At 38.2% G+C, this 20,525-nt stretch overlaps 1 protein-coding gene and 1 pseudogene across 1 annotated transcript; one reads left to right on the top strand and one right to left on the bottom strand.

The window, feature by feature from the left end:
- The first annotated feature begins 3,282 nt into the window (after positions 1-3,282).
- On the top strand, positions 3,283-7,831 carry IL22 (interleukin 22). The gene is made up of 5 exons (XM_039865577.1): positions 3,283-3,510; positions 3,940-4,005; positions 4,131-4,274; positions 5,207-5,272; positions 7,685-7,831. Exons 1-5 carry the CDS (start codon positions 3,325-3,327, stop codon positions 7,760-7,762), a joined length of 540 nt encoding a protein of 179 aa, XP_039721511.1. The 5' UTR covers positions 3,283-3,324; the 3' UTR covers positions 7,763-7,831.
- An 11,234-nt stretch (positions 7,832-19,065) lies between these two features.
- On the bottom strand, positions 19,066-19,184 carry LOC120605148 (uncharacterized; annotated as a pseudogene).
- Positions 19,185-20,525: the final 1,341 nt, after the last annotated feature.

The following is a 20,525-nucleotide window of genomic DNA, read 5'->3' as shown; positions in this document are numbered from 1 at the left end:
AAAACAGGAACTTTCTTCATTGATCTGAGAGAGTAGATGCTACATTTCTGGAGAGCGATCTGGCAGTATCTAGTAAAAGTAGATGAACTTATCTCTATGACCCAGTGGCCCTACTCCTGGGTAACTATTCCAAAGATATTCTAAAAAATGTCATTAAAATGACTTGGATGAGGTTGCTTAGCGCTGCAATGTCTGTAGAGAGGGAAATTAGAGGTGGTTTGGGTGCTATTTCTCCTGTTAAAGGAGAAATGAATAAGTAAAATATGGCTACACACTATGAAATGCCATGTTAGAAACAGGAGTTATACACAGCAACATAGATAGAGCACAGGACTATAGTGCTAAGTGAAAGATTAAGACAGGGAACCATTTCTACAAAATAAAAATACCTACAAAATGCCTACATGCACTAAACACTTTATGTTTTTCAAGGATGCATTTATATATAGAAATATATATCAAATACGTTAAAGCAGAGGTCTATGGCTAGCATAGAGATAGTGGTGGATGTTTGGTGCAGAGGAAAAGAGAATAATGGAGGTGATATTACACATGCATGCACTCACATGCACACACACACACACACACACACACACACAGAGAGAGAGAGAGAGAGAGAGAGAGAGAGAACTTTGTATAAAACAATGATCATGTGTGCTATACTGAGGAGTATGATGAATACAGTGCTTTTTATCTGAGATACCTAAAGTCCTACTTCTCCTAGAGAGGTATATATTTTAAAAGAATGTATTGTGGATTTCCAAACATCAGTCAACAACTTGGGAAATAGTTTTATCATGCAGTCAGTGAATATTTATTCATTACCTGCTATGTGCACTGTTCTGGGTGCTAGAACTAGTATTGGTAATGAGACAGAATAGCCTACCTTCTGGCTGACAATTCTGGTTAGCCCTTCTTGGCATTAAGACAGGTAAATTGTTGCATATACCTAAGATCAACCATGGGTACACTCTGTCTGGGGCCTGGGAGCTTGACTCTGGGGTTTCTTTTATCTCAGGTGGCTTCTGGGAGATGTTTGAAAATTCATAAGGAAACAGCTGAAGAGAAGGCCTTTTATAATCTGAAATTATTTAGCGCACATATGTCTCTTGTTTTTTTCCACAGGAATACTTTTATGTTATATACAAAATAACAAATATTTCTGAGACTCCTGTATGACTGTTTAGAAAACCAATACAGCTTCAGAGCAGATTCTCACTTTAGTCAAACTCACTAAACTTAAGATCTTGGCTCTATTAACACTATCTTATTAATGACAGTCCATCAGGGCTGTATAATGGATAATAGACATGTTGCTGGTACTAAAGACCAGTTTGCAATTTTCTGGCATTCTATTTTTGTTTCATAGCTAATTATTCCCTATTCAAGAACAGTAACAAAGCCGACAAGTAGTACTAGGTCAAATCCCAACTTTAGAAGTATTATAAAGGCAGTCCAAAATAATATCCGTGTGTGTTTCTAAAGATATTTAGTAAATTATTTAATTTTGCAGATCTATTATCTATGTTAGATATTTATCTATGCATTCAATAGGAACATATTGAATGAATAAATAGTCTTTCCTACGTGTGTAGCACAGTTCTAAGTGTTGGAGACACAGAGATGAAAAAGACAAAGACTTTTCCCTCAAAATCATATAATTCAATAATATCGAAACTTTTTCCATGGGAAGAAAATTATGTACACTTGAATGCATATGTATGTTTATTCTCAGGGAAGCCAACGAAAGTCTTTTTGATCCATAGCATAGTTTAATTCTAGTGATAATATAATTATATAGAGTTCTGGACAAATATGGCCATATCTTATATAATAAGAAATTGGATAAAGAAAAATTTCCTTATCTTGGGCTCATTAACATCTCTGAACAAACATTTGGAATTGGTCTGTTTTTTTTTTTTTTTACTTCTTCCTACCCTTCCTTTTTGTATTTTTCTCCTAAGGTCACCTTCTTAAATGCTAGTGTCCTCATGCTGTCCTAACCCTTCACTGTGGCTCCTCATCTAGGTCTGCACCATCTCACGAACGTTCAAGATTTTACAATTTTTCACTTTCCTTCTTCAAGTTCTTCAACACTCCTTATCTTAAGTAGTTATGAGGAGAAAAATATGATTTAACTATTTGCATGAATTCACATTCCTTCTTTTAGCAGTACATTGGTGTACTTGCTCCCCGCTCCTGCCACTTCAGAGGGTTTCAAGTCTAGATTTTAGGTGTTATTTAGGAGTCAATGTATTTTTAATAATTTAAAATCAACATGTAACCACTGTCTGGTAAGATTCTCTTTTTCAGACACTCATATATACTAGAAATTGTTATAAGATTTTTGGAAATATTATTCTGAGACTTGTGTGTTGTTTAGAATGAGTGCAGGTAAAATTTCAAGATGAATACTATATCCCTGTATTCTTTACATACTTATACATTGAGAAAAATAGCGACCAGATTGTTCTGCATTAATATTTTCTAACTTGAATTGATATCGATTATAAGTCAATGAAAAAAAATTTAAGGTATATTTGTACCTACCATAATTGTTATGATCACAGAATGAGAGAAAAACAGTGCTTAGGTTAGCCAACACTGTTATTTTTAAAATGCAAGTCTTCTTCAGGATTCAACATATTAAAAAATTAGATTAAATTATTTTTAAAAATGAAAATATATCCAAGCTATGATTACTATTTATTTTAAAGCAGAAGATGTAGGACATGGGTCCTTATTTCTGATTACCTCCAATGAGATAAGAATCTATGAAGCTTGTAGGAAAAAGAGTCCGTGACCAAAATGCTTACTCAGTTACTATCGGAGATCAAGAAATATTATACCAAATCTGGAATCTACGAAGACAAAGCAATTGTTTTCTTTGAAAAATATGTAGGGTTTAGAAAATTTCTAGGCTTTGTCTGTAAAAGCACCCTCTGGGCCCTTATAATGACGTTTTAGGGAAACACTTGCATATCAAGGTGGGACGGAGAGGGAGTGGTGTTTTGTGGGCTCCTGTGGTGGTTAGGTAGTTCTCAGAAGACAGTACTGGAAATTAGATAATTGCTGATGTCATATTTTTCACAATAAAAAAAAATTGGTGTCCCAGGCGCTATAAAAGCAGCAGTGTCTATCCTCCCATCACAAGCAGAATCATTGAAACTGGTAAGTGTAAACTGGGTATGATTGGTTTGTTTGGTACTTAATTGGTTTATTTGGTACCTCTTGATACCTAATTTTTTCCCTTTATGTTCTTATTCTCTTGATACTAGGTTCTTCTTCCCTAGCCACCAACTGTTGGAGTTAGAGTTGTCTGCAATGGCCACCCCGCGGAAATCTGTGAGCTTTTCCCTTATGAGGACTCTGGCCACGGGCTGCCTTCTTCTCATTGCCCTGTCAGTGCAGGAAGGAGCAGCTGTGCCCATCGGGTCTCTCTGCAGACTTGACAAGTCCAACTTCCAGCAGCCCTACATCACCAACCACACTTTCATGCTGGCTAAAGAGGTACTCATCTCAATCTTTCTCTCTTATGCATCTTATCTACTTGGAACCTGAATAGTTCTTAAAATTTTCTTCAGAGCACATTGAAAATTTTAAGAACCCATCATTTATCTCTTCTAGTAGATCAGAGATCATTTTCTATGTCTCTTCAAAAACTCTTTGAAGATTGGACTTTACCAGAAGGCCTTCTATTTTGGCTTTTAAAACACGTACATTGAGGTCTACCCCAAAAGGAGCCATTTATTAGCCTATCTGACTATTCATTCATCTCTTTACTTCTCTGTGCATATTTTAAACTCATGCACACATCTGAATTCATTCCTTAGTGTTCATGGAGCTGCTCTGAAGAGAGGGTATAAAGTACATCTCTACTTACAGACTTTTCTTCTGTCTCCTCGATGTCCAAGCACTTAGTCTTTTCTTCTCTTCCAGGCTAGGTCGGCAGATAACAATACAGATGTTCGTCTCATTGGGGAGAAACTGTTCCGTGGAGTCCAAGTAAGCCATAGTGGTGATGAGCAGGGTAGCATGCGATCCGTGACTATTTGGAGTGGTGGTGGTGTTGGTTTGCATCCTCTGATTGTCCTCTCATTTGACCCCTGCTGCTTCATTTTTGTTTGCAGATGAGTGAGCGCTGCTATCTGATGAAGCAGGTGCTGAACTTCACCCTTGAAGAAGTGTTGCTCCCCCAGTCTGATAGATTCCAGCCCTACATGCAGGAAGTAGTGCCCTTCCTGGCCAGGCTCAGCAACAAGCTAAGCCAATGTGTAAGTTCTCCTCCCAGCCTAAGTCCACCCACTCCTAGTTACCTGCCTTCCTTCCTTCTCCCATTTAGAGCCCCTTTCCCCCAGCTCTCATTGCCCCCCTCCCATGCTGGCAATAAGCGATGCCTCAGCAACACCATTATAGGAGTTATTTAGAATCACAGAGTATTTGTTTTTGTTTTAATTGAGTCACATTTTGAGTTTATGGTGATGGATGGGGTCTAAAAAACTAGTGCATAAAAGGTTCATTTGTCCCTGAGAAAAAGCAACTCAGGTTATGTGAGCTGAGAAGGGTATTGGGAGCTGTGAAGGAAAACCGCCTAGATATGGAAATGGATCCATTGAGTATAAGTTGATAAAGGGACGAGATGGGAAAGAGAAAGAGGGAAATCGGAAGGTTTAATGTTCTGTGGTGGATGGGCAGAGACTCCTGCCTTTTCGATGTCATGGGAAGTGACAAAATCACAGGTGTGTGAACTCGATGCCTCTGAACATTTAAAACTATAAAAAATGATTTGAGTGAAGCAGCAGAGCAAAGGGGACTTAGTATTTATTGAGGAGGGCCTACTGTTCACACAATACATTTTATGTATCTTTCTTGCTCTGAGCATGCATTTTTGATGAGGTACATTTAGGGTTTTAATCTTGACAAAATTTGCATAAACCACTCCACTCTTTCTACAAACTTAAACCTCAGTAGGATTTCCCAAAGGTGAAGAGAGGTCCCATGTAAGGGGAGTGACTGGATTTTGGTGTCCAAAGGAATTCAAATGCTCTGAAAATCTAGGTCACATGTGAAATCTAGGTCATTGTGGGCAAGAATGCTAAGAACTTTAATTCCAGGTGAATTGTAACATACCTCAGTTAAGGACACTGAGGTTCATAAAGCATAGTACAATAACGTTAAAATAATTACTCTGGTTTTTATTTTGTAGCATATTAAGAGTGATGATCAGCATATCCAAAGAAACGTGCAAAAGCTGAAGGACACAGTGAAAAAGGTAATATTAATAACTATTAATGCTAAATCATTAAATAGTAGAGACAAATGCTTTATTTTTCTTTCCTTTCTTTTTTTCCTTCCAAGTTGTGAGTTTTTTACTTGATTCTCCTACCATCAGATTGATAATTTAGGTGCATATGTGGATAGATGTATCTATGTATTTATAAATCAATTTCTAAATTTTGGAAATCATAGAATTCTAGAGCTGGCTGGGAAGTTAGGTCATCTAGTCTCATCACCCATGGTTTGGAGATGGCCAGTGGCAGAGCCAGAGCTAGAATGCAGTTCTGAATCCCATCCAGGCCAACGCTCCTCCAGCAGAATTACATATTAGTTTTAATATTTCTTAGAGAAATTTAATATTCCTACCGATTCATGTAATCTGAAGGAGCACTTGTTCAAAAACAGAAAGGGGCCTGTGGTAAATTTATTTTATTTGAAGTGATTTTTGAAGCTGCTAATTTGATGATTTAGAACTTGGGGAACTAAACCCAGAACAACCATAACAAAAGAGCTGGATTTACATAAAGGATGAATTTCTAGAATGATTGATACTTACATTTAATTATCAGATTATAATAACCAACAGCTGTTGATTTTAATTTAAAAGCCAGAGTGAACAATGCTTGATTTCCTTTACACAGTTTCAAATGAAAATATTAGTAACGGATTTATTACAGTGGAATGGAAGTCCAAGTTGGACATCTTCTTTTCTTCCTCTCCCCCTTCCTCTTCCTTTCTAGTCTTCTTCTTATCTCAATGAATCCCTAGTGAGCATGTATCTGATGTAAGCTAGTGTGTATCTATAGTGAATAATACCATCATGTGGCCTATTTGGAGAAAAAAATAACAGTACAATGCTCAGACTAGCAATCGTGACTCATCCAAAAACCAGAAGAATGATTAGTAGCAGCGAAAGTGATGCTCTTGCAAGCAGGTACAATTAAACCTCAGAAACACGAAGGCTCTAACTGATGAAATTTTCAGTAACAAGCGTCATCACAATTTTCCCTTTTTTCCATCTTGATTTTTTTTAAAGCATTTCTTCCTGAGCATGATTTAATGAACATGCCTGTTTCTTCCTTTGATAATTGAAGGCTTTGTGATTTTTCACTGTGAAGATCAATTCTCTTATCACAGAAAATATTACCTACATGTTGAAGGCTGAATATTAGCACACCATAGCCAAGAAGTACACTTGGCTTCAAACCTTTCTGGTTTGAAAGATTCCTGTCAGCTTACTTTGTTGTCTTTAGAAAAGTGACATCAGAGAGAAAACTCTGATGGTGATCTGTGTGAGAAAAGAAGAGATTTTAAAGCCTTTACTCCATTTTGGGAGAATCAACTTTCACATTTGCAATAGGTTGCCATGTGGAAGAGTGGTTATGCATTTTGTTTTTTGTTTTTTGTTTTTGTTTTTTGTTTTTTGTTTTTTAACACTGTAGCTCCAGAAAGCATAGATGAGAGAGAAGAATGTTGTCCAGAGAAAGCTCAACATGAGAAAAAACTGGTCAGCGCTATATGAAATGAGAGGGCAGTCTTGGGAGGTAGTAATCCCTGTTACTGGAAGGAAAAGTGGGGAGCTGGTTATAATAGAATGGATGAGGTATAAAAAATATCCCCTGACATTATGTCAAAGGAAGTGTGGAAACGTGGAATGGTGGAAGAAAGCAAAAAGAGAAAGGAGAGTAAAATATACAGGACAAAGATAATGATGACTTATAGCTTTTCCTGAAATAATCTACAGCAAATTTAATAGAGTAGATGAATTTCAGAGGAGGATGCTTTGGGCTTGAATTTGGGATCTCTCTCCTATTGGCTTTGAGAGCCTCATTCGCATATTACTTGGAAAGAGGAAGAAAGAAGGGATGTTAGAACCTGCATCTGGCTTTCTACTAATTAAATCAACGGAATAGGACTTATTTGGTATTTTCCCAACAAAAGTCAAAACCTATTTTTTTCCCCTTTGTCAGGAAGATGAGAACAGAAAGAGCCCATGTATATTGGTAAACGTGTAGTTTGATTCAAGGTTGTTGAGTTAAATTGTTACAAATAATTGGTCATAGACAATCTTGGGGCCATGAGGTAGGGCAGGGCATAACGGGTGGGCCTCTGGGTCCCCCAGCACAGCTTCCATCTGCTTGGTCTGGTTAGGAAGTAGTTTTAAACAGCTTCCTTAGTGTTAGATACAACTGAGATTGGTGGCTGTTGGTGCCCGCTCAGTTCAGACAGCCACAATTTTAAGGTCTTTGGCAAATCACATTATACTCCTGCTAAAAGGGTATTATTACTAATCTGTTATGAAAGGCTAAAACTTGGTTTCAGTCTCCAGCAATCTAACCATGCCATCTCCAACTCGTTCCTCTTTTAAGAACTTGGTATAAAAGCTTGTGCTTTCTTATATTCACAGCTTGGAGAGAGTGGAGAAATCAAAGCAATTGGAGAACTAGACTTGCTGTTTATGACCCTGAGAAATGTCTGCATTTGATCACAGCAAAGCTGGAAAATGGATACTAACACTTCTTGCCTGTTAGAAATAATAATAAGATCCCCATAGGTTTGTTTTTTTTTTTCTCCCCAAAAGGAAAGTGGGAAGCCAAACTTCACAATCATAGGTAGATTCTAAATAAACCCCTGCTTAGCTTAAAAAAGAGAACAATGTCACTTGTGTCCATAAGACCAGAAGGTAGTCTTGGTAGTTCTAGTCATAATGAGATTTGTTCCTAATGTTTTATTGTGGTTGGCTTTTTATACACAGAAATTTACTTTTAAGCAATTGTCTATTTACACAAAAAAGATTATGTCCAATTTCTTTAAGGAAAAAAAATCCCTGAATAACTTTGTTTTCATGATTAATACTTTATATTTATGAATTTATTTATTGTTATAAGTATACATTTTATTTATATCATTTTACTATGAATTTATTTATAGAAATCATGTGATATTGCTACTTAAGTATAAGACTAATATTAATATTTATGATAATAAATATCTAAAATATGTTTAATAATATGTTTATTGGAACTCAATAAATACTTTGACATTCTAAATCTTGTGGCTTTGTGATATTTTTCCTTTAATATTATTATGTCATCATCATCATGACATAATCATTCTCATTTGCTAAATTAGCCAAGGTTTGACTCTAAGCAAGTGAAGTGGCTATTAGTATTATCTCTATTTTACAAGTGAGAAAACTGAATCAGAGCCATGTCAAAAAACATTGTGTAACTATAATTGAGTTTGGTCTATCTGATTTCTGCGCTCTCCGCTATATTGCGATAGATTTATTATGTTGATTCAGCAAGTAATTCTGAAAGAAAAAAGGTAAGAAATTGAAAAAATTCATCTGCATTGTTAACAGTTTGTGGGTAAAAGAAAGAAGTGAGGTTGCTGGGGGATATATATACATGGAGCCTCTATTGCTAAAGGTGAACTGCTTTAGTTCTAGTTCAAGCCAGTTAGGGAGAGCATTCTCCAGGTTTCCTGTGAGTCAAGAAATAAAGTAAGGGGAAAGCTGACTGAGTTGGGAGAGTCTTATCTGCTGGTGGTGTTTAGCACTCATGGAGAAGTCTTGCATGTGGAAGATGAGAAAGATATTATGAAGCACACTGAAGAGAGAGTGAAAGTTGTACATCTTCAAACTTTGTACAGCGGTACAGAAGAGAGAAAAGATGTATAGAGGGAAGTTTAACTAGTTCTATCTAGAATAATGAACAAACAACCCCAGCATTGAAGAATGTTGAGGTCTTTCCATAGAAGATGGAAGTCAGTGGTCAGCTCTCCAAAGTATTTCCTTTTACAAAAAATAGAACCTTGGTTTTATCCTACAGATAACTCACAAACTGTTTCCTAAGTTACTGCAGGATTAGGTTAAGCCCTATGTTGATTGGTGAGCATGTATATAAATTGCAGGTTCACTTGTAGGTTAAGTAAAGCTAGTGGTGTTGGGTATGGGCTCTGAATGCTGAGAGGTACTGGGAAGATAAAATTATAATTATAATTATAAATTATAATTACTTCTGGGGTAAGTCGCAGTTCAGGACTCTTTCTTCTCTTTTTCCAAATGAGTTTCTGTGTAATGCCTTAAGCAAGATTTGGTATTATACTTGTTTTTGACCAATCTTCTAGAAATTGAGCCATAAATGGAAGAATATTCTTAAAACTGGAAACACAAAAGCTTCCATCTCAAGGCAAGCAGTCTGAAACAGAGATTTAAAAATTCTGACTACCAATGAATATAAGGCATAAAGTTCCAGAATCATCTTCAGTTTTGGAGGACAGTGCTGACAAATCTGGCAGTTATATGAAATAGTCCAAATTCCACATAGGGAGTCTTGACATAATCATTGGCACCTATTATAAGAATTTTTTTTTTTTTTTTTACATCGGTGGCAGTGGTTAGCATTTGGCTGGCATCGTCAGCATTGCTCTTGTTTTTGGCATTGGCAGAGACATTGGGTGTCTCCTCTCCCAGGAGCAAATGGCAACATCCATTAGTATTCAAGAAGACTAATCTGTGAGCCGTGTGAGACACAAGTCCCTGGAGATAGACTGAAGAGAAGGCACTGGAGGGTTTCGAGCATGGGAAAGACTTGATGTAACTCATGTTGTATAAAGATCACTGTGGCCAGCTGGGTAGAGAGTAGGTCTAGTATGTATGCATGTAGAGAGGGGGGCGATAAGACCAGAAGCAAGGCCAGGGCAATAGACTAGGGAGGGGGGATGATTGCACTGGAGTAGATGAGAGCAGAGTAAGAGAAATCTGGTGTTGACTCTTACTGTGACACTTGGCTGGGGCTGCCTGGGAAATAAGAGCTATGTATGGATCATGTGCACTAATAGGAAAAAGTGTTTTTTTTGTCCTTCCTTTGCACTATATTATTCACTAACAGGCAGCGCTTCATATAGGAATTTGAGTAAGGACAGTCCTTACTCAAATTCAGAAGAACAGAATGTAGTGATGCCAGTGGTGGAAAGCTGAGGTCCCGTTGTCTCAGAGACAACCACAGCTGTAGCAACTTTATCTTTAAAATCTACTTTCAAGGAATGTTTATTGTTGAAAAAACAGGTGGAGAAAGCCAGGATGACTGACCCTGATCTCCAAGAGGAAGTTGTTTCACCGCTGCGCCAAGAGACTTAGATAGACAGTAACCGGACCAGAGGGATTCACTGGATTGTCTTGTCAATTTGCTCAGTAGTATTGTCAACAGAAAATTGCATCAACCCCAAAGAGACAAGATCATTAAGAACTCTATTTCTAAAGGAATGAGTGTTTAAGTCACATTACCAGGAGAAAGACCTAGCCAATGGAGGTGCAGACAGAGAGTAAAAGTAAAATGGAATGGGTAGTGGAAGAAAGAATTCATGATTATTAATTTAGATTATGTGAATAGCTATAAAAAAGGAACTATAGCAGATACGGTTTCTGTTAATAAATTATTTGTCCTCTTTTCTCTTCTCTTTCCCGCTTCTTATATAGAGAGCACTTGTGGGGGTTAATATTTTAGTTTTCAGGTGGGTATATCACCATGTTGACATCATCCTGTAATGATACAGTAGTCGATGAGATTCTAAGTATTTCCTGTGCTGGAGACATATATTTTTCCATCTGAACGACAAGAGTGGGATGTTTAAGACAAAGGGATGGATTGTGTCAATCTGGTCTGTTTTTTTCCACTCCACTCTGTGCCTGGTATATAGGAATTGTCCCATATACATGCTTGCTCTCTGGTTTTCCACTGCATTTGGCAAATAGAAGAAGTTAGCAAGAGATTGAAGAATGAGAATAAGGTGAGAGTATTTATTCCTCTGGAACCCTACTGCCAGATTGTCATGCAGGTTGGTTGTGTACTTCTCCTAAAAACCTCAGCTCCTTGCAGACAGCCCTCTTCCATATAATTCCCTTTCCTGGTTCTAGAAATTCCTCCAACCCTGTTCCCTAACAGGCTTCCAGCTGTCGTTAGCTTCAGGGCACTGGAATGCTTCTTAAAGTGTTCTTTAAGCTCTTTCCAAACCTTAAAATAATCAATTCCATTAACTCTTTTCCAGTTTGAGTATAATGTATGTTTTCTGACCTAGGTATCCATTTTCTTGCTTCCATTCTCTCCCCACCCCCTGCCTAGCAGCAGGATAGAGTCTACCAATTTAAATGAGATTATTTATGGACCATAAATAAAGTCAGTTTTTGGCATATCTGAGTCGTGTGTAAATTTTTGACCCGGTAATAAAGGAAAATCTGAAACAATAGTATTATGGTTCCTAAAGTTAAAACACATTCGTTAATAAAAGAATCCCATTTCTCCAACAGATTTTCCCATGACGAAATAGAGGTGCTTAGGTCACATGTACTGACTGTTACCTAAACTGAAGATCCCCTTTGACCCAGGAGTGCTCTTGTTCCTTTCTGTGGCTCTCTCCCCGCAGCTTCCATACCAGGTACGTGTGGGAGTCTTAGTTTCAGCTGGATTATTATGCCAGATGGAGGGTGGGAGAGTTATCACACCTGAATAATTCTGGCTCTCCTCAACCCATGGTTTCTTCTCTTATGTGTGACCTTTTGTTCTTATAGCTGCTAAGGATATTCAGGGTGACCCTACATGATTCTTTTAATCACAGTTCCTTCCTTGTTTCTATGGGGCCATATCTTACTTTAGCAATGTGTGTGCAGGTTAACTTCAATACTACCTAGAAATTGACCAGTTGTGTCCTTACTGGCATGTGCTGTTTCTTTTTGAATAAATATCCTGTGAGATGCTTTTATGAGCTGTTGTCTCATCTGTGACATTTTCATCTTGCCATCGCTGCAGATGCTATTTTTAGACACAACGACTGCCCAGGAACCTTATGAATCTCACTTTACTGCTTGAGTTAATGACACCCTAGAAATGTCAATTCATTTTAGTTTAGTAAGCAACTATTTAGATCCTAGTGTGTGCAAGATCTTGTGCTAGGGGCTACGAGAACATTAGATATAATTTGGATGCTGTCCTCACGGAGCCTGCAGTCTTGTGAGAAAGACAGGAAAACAACTGCTTGGGGCACAAGTGGACTGAAATGTGTTGTGGGAGAGGCACCAATGAGATGATGATTACCACTACGGATGACACCAAAGTTGCATTTGAGCTGATCTTTTGAAGGATAAGAAGGATTTCGACAAGTTCAAAAGTCATCTCCTCTGTGAAATCTCCCCTTTTCTTCCCCTTTGCAATGTAAGCATAGTTAATTGCTCCATCTTCAGGATCCTCAGAGCATAATTTCTCTCTTAATGTCTATCAAACTGCAGTTTTCTGTTATGTGTCTATCTCAAGAGCTTTTCAAGAACAGAAACTACTCTTCATCTTTGTGCCCCAGGACCTAAAAATGCTTGGTACTTTACAGGTGCTTGATAAAGTTTTGGTGGTTAGATGCATAAAGGCTCGAACAGCATCTTGGGCCCAAGTGCCTGGATGAGCAAAGGGTTGAAGACATGAAAGGCGACAGAGGACTCAGGGGAGGGCCAGAGTTCTAGTGTGGCTGGAGCACAGGCTGTGTGGGCTGATGCAGTAGGAGATGACCAGCAGTTGGTAACATTAATTCTATACAACTTCCTATTTCTAGTCTTTGGGAACTCAGTTATTGACGGAAATTCTGAAAAGGGAGCTCAGTGAACTAACAGGATTTGGCTCACACCATGCCTTGGCCCTTAACCTGATGTAAGTGGATAAGGCAATTGCATCAACACTATGCATTTTAACTTTCTCCTTCTTGAGTTTGGGCAGCCGACGTCATTTACTAACACTTCCCACTACCAGATGCCTCACAAGAACTGTGAGAAATGTGACGCTGCTGATAGTATGGAGTAAAATTCATTCAAAATGCTAAATATAAAGCAATTAAATGCTTTCTGACATAGCCAGAGCAGAGATTTTACCTCCAGAAGAACATTCAAACTGTAGAGATCCATCCACAGCCTACTTAGGCCACTCCCGGTTGGTAACCACTGATGTATGAAGGTTGGTGAGATCCCCCGGGTCTAAAGCCATGACAGTAGTAGCATCATCTGAGTTTCTGTCCGTGGCTTTTTCAAAGTCTCCATGTTTCTGTCTTCAGAAGGTGGTTTCCATATACTGGGGTTTGTCCCCAGAGCATGTCAGATCTGCTCTTCAGTCTCAAAATCTTTGAACTGCAGATTCCTTGTCCTTAAATTGAGGAGAGTGACACCCTCATGTAAGAATGAAATCATTCCATCTTGGCTGGAAGTGGAATTTTCTAAATTGAATTTTAACGATGTTCAGAAAAGAGAAATAAGGTGCATCAAAACTCATGCTACTCCCCCACAACTCGAATGCGGAGCCCAGGGAGGTCTTATTTGCCCTACTCCAAAATGGACACGCCCTACTCCCAGACTGACTTCCCTTCACATCTTTTTGCCCAGAAATAGCACTATGGTCTCCATTACATATTTTTTCTTATTCTCCTCCTCCTTCTCCTCCTTCCAAACCCTTTAAGTGTAGAAACACTCCTTAACTCAAGGACTTTACAGAAACAGGCTGTGAACCAGATTTGGGCCATAGTTTACCAGCTCTTGGCTTAGAGCATTTACAGTTCATTTTCTGGCACTAGGCACATTGACACACACACATAAAAATACTGTAAAAAGGAATGGTTTTGTGGGCAACTAATAAGATCTGCATGAACAGCAGATGACGAATGTATTTAGCCTGCATATGACCCAGAGTTAACAAGCACTGCGTTACACTTCCCTATCAACTACAAGTTGTTATAGCAGAACCAGGAACTGTACCCATGACTCCATGACTGTACTATCGTTTCATCTTCTTAATCATAAAAAAAAGATTTTATTTTCTTAGATTTGTAGGTTTGCAGCAAAATTAAGATGAAGGTACAGAGATTTCCCATATATGTCTTGCGCCCCCTCCCCCCGCACCACATGCATAGCCTCGGCTGTTATCATCATCCCCCATCGGGGTGCTACATTTGTTACAATCGATGAATCTACTTTTTAAGGTATTTTTTGTTGACAATGAGTTTTCTTATTACAATAAAAAGTACATCTCTGTATCACATCTTGTGGGCTGTCTCAGATTCTCTTGGCCTCCTTTGTTCTCAGCTGCTATTGTAGTGATCATTTCTGGCTCCTTCTGCCACTCCAGACTCAGAAGATGGGCTGTGAGATAGATTGTAGAATCTGTCTTCCCATTGACTGCTGAAGGGGCCAGGTAATAGAGGTGTGAGAAGTTAACTCCTCACACGGCAAACCTTCATGAGAGGAAGCTGGAGTATTATTTTCATCTCTTTTCCTCTTTCTTTGATCTGACCTAAGGCACGGTGTTTCTGTACATCCTAAATCACCAAAAGACTGGCTGTCTTTATAAAACACTGGCCAGATTATTGATGTACCACCATGAATGTGCTGCTCATTCTTGTTGGCTTCATTTCTCTTTTCCTTCACCTTCACTGATCCCTAATAGAGCATCAGCACTTAAGCTTTGCCTTGAACTCTTTTATTTCTGGGGAATCTGCGCTAAGGAAATTCCTTACTAGAATATAGGCTCCATGAGGGTAAGAATTTTGGTTTATTTTGCTCATTGCCTTGAATATTGCCTGGCACATAGTGGATTCTCTCTCTATATAAAATCTGTGTGTGTGTGTGTGTGTGTGTGTGTGTGTGTGTGTATATATATATATATATATATACATTTGTTATAAGGAGCAGAATGGTATATATAAATATATATATTTGCATTTTGAAAGAATTAATTGATTCAGGGCAGAACCCCTGGAAGAGATGAGCAGTAAAACAAGTTTGTGGGAAGATAACAGACCTCTTATTAGCTGATTCCTGCCACAGAGAGTACCCAGGCCTGCAATACAAAACACTCAGATCTATTTAACTGCAGCAAAGCTAATGGACAATGTTAAGGGAGTTACGAGAGAAAGATGCAGAACGATAAGGAGTAGCCAGCATAGAGCTGAAGAGAGTTTCCCATCAAGCACAATGTGCAGCTGATCTGATGCCCTAGCACTCTGGTTTGCTTTGAAATGCAAAGGAGAGGCAGGAAACAATATTGAAGGCAAGAGAGGGGATTCCCATTGTGGGCTCTATAGATTTCATAGAAAAAATGAGAAGACAAAGAACTGCTTGTGGCTGCTCAACAGAGTTCAGAAACATCCAGAGAAGCTCTCCTAAAGCAGAGTTTATTATCTTCATGTTAGTATCCAGATTTTTTTTTTCTTCTTCCTTAGAGCTCTAACTGCCCTTTGGTCTTTTCTCACCTCACAAGGTGTTTCGTGGTGATCATGACTGAGTTCAGTAATACAATAGTCTTTATTGAGCACAAGACTATGTGCTGGTCACTGTTTAGAACTAGGGTGACGGCAATGACCAAGCAGACAAAGATCTGTGCTCTGATAGAACTTAGATTTTAGCAAAGGGTTACAGACAGAAAACAAAATGCGTAAGTAAAATATACCATAAATTAGGTAATGATAAGTGGTTTAGAAAAAATAAACCAGAAAAAAGACAGAAGAGCTGGGAATGGGGTTAATTCTAATTAGGGTATTAGTTTGCTAGGCCTACTGTAACAAAATACCATAGACTAGATGACTTAAACAACAAAAATTAATTTTCTCATAGTTCTGGAAGCTAGAAATCTGACATCATGGTGTCAGCAGGGTTGGTTTCTTCTGAGGCTTCCCTTCTTGGCTTGTAGATGACCAGTTTCTCTCTGTGTCTTTACGTGGTCTTTCCTCTGTCTATGTCTGTGTTCAAATCTCCTCTTCTTATGAGGACACCAGCCATTAAATTAAGGCCCATCCAGATAACCTCATTATAATTGATCACCTCTTTAAAGACCCTCTTTCCAAATACAGTCATATTCTGGGGTTCTGGAGGTCAAAACTTCAACATATGAATTTTTGGTAGGACCTAGTTCAGCCCATTACAGGTCGTGGGAAAATCTTGCTGAGAGGGTAATATTTTAACAAAGACTTGAAAGAGCTGGCTATGTAAATATCTGGAGGGAAAAACATTTCAGGCAGAGGAAATAGTAAGTGTGAAGGCTCTGAGATGCAGGCATGTTTGGTGAGTTTGAAGAGAAACAAGGAGGTATTGTGGCTAGAGTAGGTGAACAAGGGGAAAAGAATAGTAGCAGAAGAGGTCAGAAAGGTGAGGAGAATAGGCAAAATCAGGTGGCCTTTAGGCCATTCAAAGGACTTTGGAGTTTACTCTGAGTGCAAGGGGAAGTCCTTAAGGGAGAAATGTTGCTAGCGGCATGCAAGTTCAGATTCAAATTGTTCAGTCTGAGTAAAGTCTGTCGGTGCTTGACTCAGGGCCACAGGGCTGAAGAGATGCACCAATGATTAAAACATTTGTCACCAGAAGTCCAATGCGCCATCCATTGCGCCACAGAGACACCTAATGTTTAATACATTTGGACAAAAAAAAAAAAGCATAGATTTCTAGGACTCTCCTGGTCATGATTTCTAAACTCTGCCTCAATTCTTGCTGTTATCACTGTAAACCTTTTTCAATGTACTTAGAAAATGAGGCTATTTCGAAGTCATATGTACTTTGATAAAACTTGGGAGGATGCTTGAATTTGTACAGCCCTTCTCTCCCGTTTCTTTTGCTGGGCAAAGGAAAGGGGACAGAAGCAGAGGTCGATTTCCTGTCATCCTTTGTGGTGGGTTCTTATGGGAAATTTGTTACTGACTTTTAATTATTTTATTTTTCAAATCATACTTAGGATACCATATTATCCACAGGTTTTAAGAATGATATGCCTTTCATCACCAGAGAATAAATGATCAATATGTATAATACCATTGTGTCAAATCTGGAAATGCTAAGATAACCAAATACCTACAAAGCTATGAAGATTGATACTGCATAATAGCTATTGGAATGTATAATATGGTAGGTTTATTCTCACAGAGCCCATCGGAAGATTTTAGACTTACACATAAATCATGTTTATTTGCTCAGAGGCAAACTGGTATAGTGGAAATACTATTGGGTTTATTGTTTGAAGACGTGGGTCGAGACTCAAGTTTGCTTCTTCCCGGCTTCGTGCCTTCAGACAAGTCTTTAACCTCTTTCGCTCTCAGCTTTCTCATCTGTAAACTGGTCAAAACAAGACTTCCTTTACCTCTTATGGAAGTGTTGGGAAGACTAAGTAAAAGAATATCTTTGTGAAGTATTATTATATAAAATTATATATTTTTATAATGTATATGCAAGGGTTATAAAATATCACAACATTTGTTTTATATTCCTTTGGCGCTTTTCTTCCTGTTCTTTTTAACTTGGGTCACTGTCTCATCTCTTATTTCTGTAGTGTCCAGCACAGCCTCAGATGTTCCTTGTGTCCTGTTCTCCAGAGTAATGGGAGACCTCAAAGGCATAGGAAACACAGGGGCTTTAAAGTCCCAAGAGCCAGAATAGAATCTTCTGCCTCTTTGAGCTGAGCACTCCTGGGGCATATGATTAAATTTCCCTGGACTTCAGATTCTTCCTCTGTAAAACGGAGCAATACCAGATGCTCTAAAACGAACTACATTCTCAAATATAATAGGAAACATTTAGCTATGCCCCATATTTTAGGTATACAAAATTTCTCCTCTCAACCAGTATATGGAATACTACATTGTCACACATGACAGTCAAGGCCTCTCTTAATTCCACTAATTTCTGGTTCAGCAGAAAAACAAGTAACCAGGTCATGAACTGTCTCCTTAAAAAAGCATTTAAAATGATCTAACTATGTTTTAAAAACCCGATGAGGTAGGAGTCTCTTCTTCTTAAAACTGTTTTTTCAGAGCTACTAAAATGCTCACATTTATAACATAGTTAAAAAACATTCTCTTCTGGAGCGTATAAGAAGGGAAGTACCAGGACCACAGATAAGGCTTGGTGTAGCGATGACTCAGAGGTGGCTTCTTTCTCTTCTGCTGCATCAGCTGCTGAGCTCTCCTTGCTTTTCTTCCTTCCTCTCCTCCCTCCCTCCTCTGCTCCTTCCTCCGTCCCCTCTCTCTCCTCCCTTTCTTTCTTTCTTCCCTTCTGTCCTTCCTTTCTCTTCTTTTCCTTTTCTTTCTACTTTTCCTATATTGAGGTGAAATTCAGATAACATAAAATTAACCACTTTAAAGGGCACAATTCACTGGCGTTTAGAACATTCATAATGTTACACAACCACCATCTTCATCTAGTTCCAAAATATTTTCATCACCTCAGAAGGAAATCTTACATTCATTAAGCAGTTACTCCCTATATTTTTCTCCTCCCAACCCCTGGCAACCATCCTCCTGCTTTCTGACTCTAAGTATTTATCCATCCTGGATAGTTCATATAAATGGAATCATACAACATGCGACCTTTTGTGTCTGGTGTCTTCTACATAGCATACTGTTTTCAGGATTTATCTATGTTGCACCAGTACTTCATTTCTTTTTGTGACTGAATAACATATATACATGGTTTATTCCTTTATTCATTAATGGGCAGATGAGTCCTGTTTTCTTTTTTAAAAATCTAAGTCAGATGATATAGTTCCTTTGCTCAAAACTCCCATATGACCCAGAGTGGAACCAAAGTCCGACTAATAGCCTAAAAGGCTCTGTGCGATATGAATCCATGTTTCCTCTGTGACGTCACATTCTCCCTACCCTGCTCACTTGATCTGGTCCAGTTACACAGGCTTCCTAGCTATATTAAACATGCTAGCATGCTCTTTCCCTAAGGTCTTTGCACTGAATGTTTCTTTTATTTTCTTTCTTTTTTTTAAACACCTACAGCACCTGGTCTTTCTAGGTGGTCTCCCATCCAAGCACTAACCAGGCCCGACCCTGCTTCGCTTCCAAGATCAGATGGGATTGGGCGTGTTCAGGGTGGCACGGCCGTAGACTGAGTGTTTTTTTTTTTGACTGAACATAATCCCCATAGCTTACTCCCTTCTCCCTTACTTCACTCCAGCCGGTGCTTAAATGTTATGTTTTCGCTGAGGCCTTCTGTGATCATACTATGTACGATCATCTCTGTCCACATCTCAGTGTCAACATCCCTCTTATTTTTTATCTATATTTTCCCCAAAGCATCTATTATTTTCTAACTACATGTAACTTACTCATAATTTACATATTCTATCTATTGTCTGTCTCTCCTTCCACTACCACTAGAATGTTTTGTCAAATCAATATCTTTCTTATTGATCCATCCCAAGGCCCAATAAGCATTCAATAAGTATTTGGTGAATGAATGAATTAATGATGAAGGGTGAAAACATGTAGAGTACGAGTCACCTAACACAGGCCTTGGAACATAGGCTAAGAGTCAGTGAATTTTCTTGCATTTTTCCTCCTCATGCTGCTCCATGTATCCAGCTTCTATATCTCCTTTCTTTCCCATCCAAAACATTTACAGCACTCTTCGTTTCTTCTCTAACCTGTTTTCATCCATCCCTCTGATGATACAAGCTTGAGAATAACAGGTTTCCTGGGTTGAATTGTATAGAGGAATTACCTTTTCTGGAGGGACACAACCAAGGTACTGTATTGAAGATATTTATCTATCTAGAACTGTTTCTCATTTATATCTCCTGGATATATCCTAGAAAAAAACATATTGGATTTCAGTGTTGGTTTTTTTGTTTGCTTGTTTTTTTAGGATGACTGGATTAAAATAGATCCATCTATTTCTTATTTATAACTGTATTGATTTAGGACTTATGACCCGAAGGAATTCAATCATGAGGTAATCGAATATTGTATTTCAATAAGTTTAAGATGCCATATGTTGAAAGCTGTACCATTGTTTTATTTACCGCTAAGAAAGGAAAAAAAAATGTTGTTAATTTAACTATGATACAATGTTTTCTTAACATTTAGCACTTGGTTGTTGCTTTGCAAGGAACTGTAATTTTGGTTGTTTCTCCATAGACAAATATTTGCTTCTCTAATATCAGATTTGTATCCCACTGCTGTTTTGTGCCTTTCTGTGAACACATTAACTTTTGTATCAATGCTGAATCATAGCGTGATCTTTCTGAAGATATTTGAACAGCAATTAAACTCAACATTGGAACTTCCTTTTGGAATTGTCGTAACTTGTCGTGTTTTTAGTATCCTTTATATTGATCATTATTTATCCTTTGAGGTCAGATTTGACTTTTTAAAGGACCCTAATGAGGCAGGTCTGTTGACTAAGGTCTGGGATGACTATGATCAATTGAGTGACATAGTTTCCAGTC

Source organism: Pteropus medius, unplaced genomic scaffold, assembly GCF_902729225.1.
Source record: "Pteropus medius unplaced genomic scaffold, Ma_sr-lr_union100, whole genome shotgun sequence".
Classification (NCBI taxonomy): domain Eukaryota; kingdom Metazoa; phylum Chordata; class Mammalia; order Chiroptera; family Pteropodidae; genus Pteropus; species Pteropus medius.
The sequence above is the reverse complement of the archived record's forward strand: the minus strand, read 5'-3'. Positions and strand labels throughout refer to the sequence as shown.

Bases quoted from the DNA above. Each gene is read 5' to 3' on its own strand.
- IL22 (XM_039865577.1), top strand. From the start codon at position 3,325: ATGGCCACCCCGCGGAAATCTGTGAGCTTTTCCCTTATGAGGACTCTG. The intron at 3,511-3,939 runs GTACTCATCTCA...CTTCTCTTCCAG, and splicing joins CTTTCATGCTGGCTAAAGAG to GCTAGGTCGGCAGATAACAA. The intron at 4,275-5,206 runs GTAAGTTCTCCT...TTTATTTTGTAG, and splicing joins GCAACAAGCTAAGCCAATGT to CATATTAAGAGTGATGATCA.